This window comes from Helianthus annuus, chromosome 4 (assembly GCF_002127325.2).
Source record: "Helianthus annuus cultivar XRQ/B chromosome 4, HanXRQr2.0-SUNRISE, whole genome shotgun sequence".
Lineage (NCBI taxonomy): Eukaryota > Viridiplantae > Streptophyta > Magnoliopsida > Asterales > Asteraceae > Helianthus > Helianthus annuus.
The window spans coordinates 193,161,601-193,170,129 of NC_035436.2; the positions used below are offsets into that span (position 1 = coordinate 193,161,601).

The window sequence follows — 8,529 nt, forward strand, 5'->3', positions numbered from 1 at the left end:
AATAATAGTTAACTATTGTGGGAATAGCCAATGTAGGGCCTAATTACTTGATAAAGACACATGCCTAGTAGATGAGAGATTTTGAGTTCAAACCTTAGGCAAGAGGTAGTTTAAAATAACTTGTCAAAAGTAGAGTAGAGTAATATTTACCATTAAAAAAACCTGTTGAAATAACTTATCTATATACATATATAAATGAGATGGATTTGGGCTAGGTGGCATTTGTATTTGGTCATCTTGGCTGATGTGGCAATTTAGTTTAGGAGGGAAATCCATCTCTGATACACAAACAAATATTGGACGCGGGATCCGTTTCTTAGGTTCGGGCTTTGGGTTTTTATTGCACCGACTCACATTAATTCGGATACTATGTATCATTTTTAACAAACCCTAATGTTTCATAGCCACAGATTTTGCTCATCGCTTTGTCCTTCTCCCACCGATTCAAACCCTAATTCCGATTTAAGATCAGGTTAGCAATCGTATCTATTTATGGATTTTGGTGTTTTATTAACTTTCTCTCCTTTTCTCCCTGTAAACGCTAACTGAAAACTTCATCGCCGTTTTTTTTGGGTCATACAATTGTATCTATTTATGGATTTTGGTGTTTGATTTCTACAGGTTTTGTTGTGAGTATCGTGATTTTTGAGTTTAGGGTTTTTTAGTTTTGAAATTGATTGATTCTCAATAATTATGTGATTAAGAGATCTGGTCACATGGGGTTCGGCTTTGTGACCTTTGCTGAGGACGGTGTTGCAGATCGTGTTTCAAGAAGGTCACACGAGATTTGTGGACAACAGGTACTTAAAACCCTAACCTTCAATTTTGGTTAACTTCTGCAATATTTTGATGGTTAAAACCCTAACCTTCAATTTTGAAGGTTAAAACCCTAACCTTCAAGAAACGAAAATATTTTGATGGTTAAAACCCTAACCTTCAATTTTGGTCTCATTCATTTTATTTTGTTTTTAGTTCTTTACATATTTTATTTGTATTAATATATGCATCGTGATTGTCTTCTTTCATACGTTCTCACACTCTTCATTACATACAAACAATCTTTGGTTGATTCTATACTAAATATTCAATCGTGTTGTTTAATCACAGTTAGTCGCCGGTAGTGCTACTTCTTGATTTTTGTCTTAACTTAACTTCCCGTAAACTACCCATTGCAGCTCATCACTGATACTTTATAAGGTATAACTAATAACTAATGTTGTTTTAAACTCATATCTTAGTACTGATGCATATCTTACAAAACCACACAAATCTTGAGTAATTATTTTGTGAAATCATGTCAGGTGGGCGGGTGATCAAGAATGGGAAACGTGCGCACATGAAAATAGTGTTGGGTGGATGGAGATGGCTGAGCCGGTTATGAATCTTTGTACAAAAACTATTGATGGTTCTTATATTGAAAAGAAAGAAACTAGAATGGTTTGGTACTATGAAGATGTTGACAAAGATTTTGGGTCGGAACAGGCTAAGTAACTGTTGGACCATCTTGAAAACGTACCGGCTAACGAGTGAGTTGGAGAAAAAGGTATACCCTGGACAGGTTTGTTGAAGAAATATTTATGATTTGAAGACACATATTTACAATGTAAGGAACATTTTGTAAAAGTTATTAACTTTTTATTTTTATTCTTCCTTTGTGCAATAGATTGCACATGTTGTATATGATGTTGAAGAGGCTACATTTATTGCGTTCGACATGATTCTAGAAAACAAGGTGAATGCATGTTTGGTACTTCCTGTTTATATAATCATGTTGCATTTGACTACATTGGCTTGATAATTATATTCATATTTGTTAGCAGATGGTTAAACCAGATACTAGAGGTACACTTATCAAGTTCATGCAACTAATGGTGTCTCATCATCCTTCCAGAAGGTTCAATACCCCCAACCCCCTCTCGCAAAATCTTCCACGATAATCAATTTTGGTATTTGCTTAACATAATTTAAATTCGGTATATTTTAGGTGTCAGAGGGGAACTGCTGATAGACTTGTCAATTTTGACGATTTATATCTTTCAAAAAAAAACATGGTCTTTTGGATAAATTTGGCATATGTGGAAAAAAAAAAGGTCCTCGGGAATATTGGGTAGTTTCAGCTTTTTATTTCTAATCAAATAAATTATTGTGCTTTCTTTTCCAATACATGGATTTAATTTTGGGGTTTTTTATGCAGACGTTTTGTCGTGGTAGCACGAATGATACCAAAGGCTTCAGGTATGTTAATATATGTACATTTTACAATTTATTTGCTTCAAATATGAATTATTACGTTTATACAGGATAAAAAGAATATTAACAAAATTTGTGATTTTCACAGTTGTGGTTTATGGGTTCTGTTACATTCAATCTCAGTGAGAGTGGAAGACGGGGAAAGTCAAATGGCGTTTTGTGGATTTATGTTCGTAATATGTTCGATGAACATGTTTACGAGATTGAGCGTTTGATTCTGATTGTTTTGTGGATTTACAACATGAAACATTGAGGTTTGGGGTTTGAGAAGCTAGGGTTTATGGTTTCGGTAAGTGTTTTTGATCTATAATCTAATCCATGTATGTTTTTCATGTGATTAGAGAGATTGTTTTTTGTTTTGGCTGACTCTTTTTGGAGTGAAGATTTTCATTCTTACCCCGCTCTTCAGAATCTCTTCTCAAAACCATAGATATCACAACATGTTTCAAATGTTGTTACGTTCATTATTGGGTAGAAGCACACTGGAATCTTTCCGCTGTCTTAGACGCACAAGGATATAAATGACAACTCTTTAGGTAAGTTGTTTTATAATTCACTTATTTTTGTGAAAATAGATATTATGATCCTGACGTTTATATTTTGGACTCCCTACCTGTGTAAAACTGTATGCTTTCTTTCTTGCAGGCCCTGATGGTGATCTTCGAGTCTATCTAGAAAGTGTGGCCGCCAGTGAAAATGTCAAAACGTATGTACAATTGTTAATTGTTAGTGTTAAATGATAGTGTAATAAGTCTTAATTAGTTCCTACTTGCTACAGTCGTTTGTGTTTTGCAAGTTTCAAAGGTTTAATTTGATAATGGTTAGTTAACAGATCAGAACGGGCCAGATTAAAAGTGTGTTCAATAGTTTCGGGTCAAAAAGTGTCATTTTAGAAGGAAAAAAAACTACATAATGTTTTTATATTCTCATAAGTAAATTTTTTTTGCAGATTTGGAATTCAAGGAAGAATAGTAAACATTACAGGAACAGATGACTGTGTCTAGGTCCTCTCTACCTTCGGTCTTTAGTAGAGGTGGAAAATGGCTCGATTGGATGAGTTAGGTAATGGGTCAAAGCTGGTAATTTTTTTGTACAGGACTTAGCTCGAAATGCTTTTTGTCTAATTTTTTTGTACAGGACTTAGAACTTTGAGGTATCTTAATATGAACTGCTGTGGAAACCTTCTCAGGTGGATTTGTTCACTCGACGCTCATACCGCGTTGGGGGTAGCGATGCAAACCGGGCAAGCATCAATGTCACCGAAGGTACACTAAATAATGGGTGCTATATTATCTGTGAATGTGTAATAAATCTCATAAGATAATGTTATTGGACATTCTGAAGAATATTGTTTTTAATCAACTTAGTCGCCATAGCATAAGCTGCAATATAGCTTTCAATTGTGAATGTGAATTGAGGCAAAGAAAAAGATTAACCATCTTTAGTTTGACTTCTCTGAGTCAAACAAATACGTTCCAACTTCACCCATCAACACATGTTCATTTTTCCGCTATGGCATTAATTAGTCTATAGATACTAAGATACCTCAAAGTTGAGAGTTCATATTAACTCTTCATTTTCCTATAAATGCTTTGAAGATGACAACTCTAAGCAAGACCTTAATCTTAAATGCGGCACACCTTAGACCAAGTGGTAGTGGTTCAAGTAGTGATGATGATCCGTAAGAGGATGATGATGATGATGGTGTAAGTGATGAAGAGGGTGTGAAGAAGGTAAAATATGTGGGTGAAATAGAAGGAGAGATAAGAGATGAAGTGATTGCTTGGAATGATGATGAAGAAAATAGCGAGGTTGTGAAAGGTCCGATTTGGCCGAAGAATGCGTCTCATGGGCTGGTCGGGTGGGCTGTTGGGTCAGAATGAGCCTACTTATAAATGGTTATTTTGGTTCGGATCAGGACAAGTTGGGGTAAAAATTGTTTCGTGTCAGAATAGGCCAATTTAAAAGTAGTTATTTTGGCTTGAGACATGAGAAGTTGGTTTAAAAAGATGTGTTCGGGTTAGGACTGGCCAATTTAAAATGGTTATATTTAAAAAGAAAGTTGCATGCCCTGTATCACATCGGGTCATAGCCTGCGAAAGTTAAATTAGAACGTGTGTTAGGAGTAATGATAATATTTACATGCCATGTTTTTCTATGAAATCCTTATCTTTATTTGTTATTGTAGCTTTGATCAAATTCTTTTCTACATAAAAGTGATGTAATATATTGTTATCCAAAGGACATATAGCTAATATTGATTTTTCTAATTTTAGGTCTGTGTTGGTGAAATAATGCGTGGATATGATCTGCTTTCAAATATATGCTCAGAGCTAAAAACTTCATGAGAACTCAGCTAAAGACTTCATGAAAACTCATAATTTTTCAACAACCATAGAAGATATGCTCAGAGCTAAAGACTTCATGAGAATTTAGAGCCCTAACTACTGCACGACGTTGAGACAGGCAGAGCATTCAGCGGGCGGAAGTGGCTCTGAATGCACTCGCGAGCCGTGGTCCGTCGAATTCGTTAGCGGCAAGGATTTTGGTGAGGTTTTGTAGTTTCTAGGGTCTGCAACATTGTATGGTTTGATTTGTGGAGTTACTTGTGGTTTTGAATTTTTGATTTGTTGATTAGTGGTTTTTTTAAAAAATATGATAGTTTGATTCAGGTAATATGTGACTAATTTTTTAAATAGTTAAATTTAGTTGATGTTTTAGTTTAGGAAATGTATATGAAGTTAACAGTTGATAGTTTTTTCATTTGTGGAGTTACTTGTGAGAAAAAAAGTGAACTAAATTTAATCGATATTTTAATTTAACATATATACAGGAAGTTAACAGTTGACTGAAATGTATAGAATAGTTTTTAATTTAGTAAATTTAATAGATGTTTTAATTTATGGTCAGGATGAGACAAGGGTGTACAAGAACCTACTGCAGGATGGAGGGTTTGATCTTTTTCATGTTGGACATGTTGAAGTATGTAGCCTGTTGATTTCTTATCTTCATCCATCGGTATTTTTTAAATCCATCTTTTTACTTCATTTATCCTCTTATTGTATATGTTAGTCTTTGATTTGTGTATGTTTCATGCATTGCTATGTTAACGGCTATGGTTCAATTTTGGTATTTTTTTCACAATTTTGTTAATGGATGTGCTATCAATTGTTACAAGAAAACATCGACTTTAGGTTTTTTGTTTGTTTAAACTTAATCTATAAAGGATGGTGAGGTTTGATTGGTTTAGATAAACCTGCACAATTTGCCCTAATCTTGGTTTATATAAACCTGCACAATTTTCCCAAATCTAAATTCCTTTTTGAAGTATCATCAGGTTTGATTGATTCAAATGCCCTAATGGCATCATCCTCACTTAGTTTATTCTGTAATTTTGTTTTAATTTAGGACTTTTTATTGTTGTTATCGATTAGACATCTCAACTTGGTCTTGAATTATGTCTTTGTAGCATCTCAGTTTTGTTTTAAGAGAGATTCATGAGTTTATATTTGTATGTTTGATTTATAATTGAGAAGTCAGGGTTTTAGCTATACCTACTATCTAGCCAAACTACAAGAAGCAACACTCCAGATAATGAGATCAAAGTTGACTCCTGCTTATATAATTTGTGCTAACAATATTTTTAGAGTAACAAAGTGCGAGGACACACTTGGTTTAGAGATCAAAGTTGACTCCTACTTATATATTTTTAGAGTAAGTTACAAGCTGTTCTAACAATGTGTCTGATTTATATATGAAGTTATTTCTACACTATTTCTTTATAGACAGATGAGCAGCCGAGGGGAATGTAACACCCCGTGTTTTCGAATGTCAAAGTCAAAGTCCAAGTTAACTTTGACTTTCTTTGACTGTAGATAGTCGATTTTGTGTTTTAGTTGTATTATGTGGAGTAAGTGTTGTAATCAGCAAGAATCGAAGTAATCGAATGTGTTTTAACGCGAACCGATCTACGACTGTGAATAGTAGGAAGTAACAATGCGATAAAGTTAACCTAATCAGTAATCAAACCGATCTAACAATCAATCGAACTCGAGACTCGAATTATGCGAATTGTGGTATTGCTATACGTGTGTGTGTGCCTTATATGTGTTACTTGTACGTGTTTACTTTATGTTTGGTGTGGTATTCAAGCAAATCAATCGAAAATCGAATCGAAACTCGAAAGGCAATCGAACTCAATCAAAACCAACATCGAAACGTGACTTAACGAAGATTGTATGTTAGATATAGTGGTTGGGATTAAAAGTAATTTGACTATGAACTCTATCGAAATCGTATCATCGTACATCGGAATCGAAACGTCGAAAATCGTCGCAAAATACTCGAAGTGCGTGGCGGATCGAACAGGAAACATCCTGATCAAACAGGCCAGCTGATCGGCTAGCACCTTGCCAGCCGATCGAGCAGCCCACTCGATCGGATCTCCCAGCCGATCGGCTGCCACTTTCCTCTTTTGGAAGCCTATAAATAGGGTTGTCACTATCATACTTTCCATTTTTGGAAAGCTCTGACCGAACCAGCTATCTTCTTCACCTTTTTCTCGGATTTCTCTCAATCCCGGTAAGTTTTCACTCTAATTCTTGTACGTTTTCGATCATTACTTGATTCTACACCTTTCTATCTTTCAAAACTTGGATTCTAACCGTGAAATCACTAAGATCTAGGTGTTCTTGGGTGATGTCATCATGGTGTTCTTGAAGAACATCATGTTTTGGCCTCATTCCACTATGATTAGCTTAGATCTAACCGATTTCCACATAAACAAGATAAGATCTATCAAAGATCTAAACATCCACAAGTTGTGAAGGATTGAAAGAAGGAATTTCCAACTTTCTTTCAACTCTTTTACACTCAATGTTTTCAAACCGGTAGAAACGGAGCTTGAACCGGCTAACCAATCATTCAAATGGTTTAGAAGGTTCAAGATTCGGGTTCTATGAACAAGGTTCACCGATTTCGGGTTAAACTCTGAACCGACATTCCGAACCGTTCACCGGCCGGACTTGGGTGATTCCTGTTCGAGCCAAGGGAACAGGTAGGAACGAAGGCTATCATAGTTCAACACGTTGTCAAGACACCTTGAAAGAATGACAAATAAACAAACAGCCAAGTGTTAGACGAAAGGCCGACCAGGTCAGAAATGCTGGCCGAACGGCTAGGCTGTTCGAACAGCCCAGCCGATCGGACATGCCAGCCGATCGACCGGGCCAGCCGATCGGTTAGCACATGGTCTCACACTCCCAAACTTTTGAAGTATAGTATTGACGAAGTAATGTTCAATCGAATGGGTCACTCGATGGGTAAACATTACTGTTCGGATCATGAGATACTATGCTTCAACACTTAATCGTTTTCACAACTTGTTCGTAGTAGGGAATGCCAGCCGATCGAACAGACTATTCGATCGAGTGACATTCAGTTGAGGACTAATCCTGAAACTCCTAGCCAATCGAGTGAGCTAGCCGATCGAGCGAACAGCTCGATCGACCGACTTGAAAGGTAGGAACACTTCAGTGTTCTCAAATACTGTAACAAAAACTTCAAAAGTTCAAATCCTCTAACACAAACACACCAGAGGAAGAAACAATCCACTCGAATGGTCCAGCCGATCGAGCCAACCGGCCGATCGAACAGGTCCGTCCAATCGGATATACCAGCCGATCGAACAGGCCGTCCGATCGAACCTGTCGTTCGATCGACCAGCCCATTCGATCCATCCATACTTGTTTACTTTTCCGCGTTACTTATCGTGACGCTATCGAACTATTCAGGCTAATCTTACTCTCAGCGCTCCCTTCAATCCACAATCAATCACTGTGAGTATACTCGATCCCTTTTTGCTTTTAGCACTTTTGGGTGTTACATACGTTACCTATCAAATCACAATTAAACACAAACTATTTGAACGCTGACCATTCGCATGTGCTACTTGACTAAATGAATGTTGTTTATTATGTTTACACGTGGAATGCTATCTACCTGCCTTAGCAACATAGTACTATAGTTTGGACTCAGCACCCGTTCACACGGGGGTTGTTAAGGACAAATACTTGCATGGATTACGGTAGTAATCATGTATTGCGAACCGTCTCGGACGGTCAACCCGCAGTCGTTGGTATCGATGGTCCCATGTCGATAATTAACATGCATCGTTTTCCTCTGTGTACGTGCCTGGTTATGCGTAAACTATTCGAACTCTATATGCTATTACTAAACTTGTGTGCTCACCTTTACATTTTATGTATTGACTTTATTTTA

General features: G+C 36.6%; 1 protein-coding gene and 1 long non-coding RNA gene across 3 annotated transcripts; both read left to right on the top strand.

Annotated features, from left to right (window-relative positions):
* The first annotated feature begins 655 nt into the window (after positions 1-655).
* Positions 656-2,305, top strand: LOC110935200. The gene is made up of 7 exons (XM_035989511.1): positions 656-800; positions 1,108-1,197; positions 1,302-1,558; positions 1,664-1,732; positions 1,821-1,894; positions 2,195-2,235; positions 2,301-2,305. The coding sequence occupies exons 3-7, from the start codon at positions 1,403-1,405 to the stop codon at positions 2,303-2,305; spliced, it is 345 nt and encodes a 114-aa protein (XP_035845404.1). The 5' UTR covers positions 656-800; positions 1,108-1,197; positions 1,302-1,402.
* Positions 2,306-2,343: 38 nt separating this feature from the next.
* On the top strand, positions 2,344-4,239 carry LOC110935198. Of its 2 annotated transcripts, none has more exons than XR_004890703.1 (5): positions 2,344-2,786; positions 2,896-2,956; positions 3,200-3,312; positions 3,440-3,515; positions 3,849-4,239. It is a non-coding gene; the product is annotated as an uncharacterized LOC110935198 (long non-coding RNA). The 2 variants fall into 2 exon arrangements; XR_002588941.2 differs by having other exon boundaries at positions 2,554-2,786; positions 3,200-3,329.
* The last annotated feature ends 4,290 nt before the right edge of the window (positions 4,240-8,529 follow it).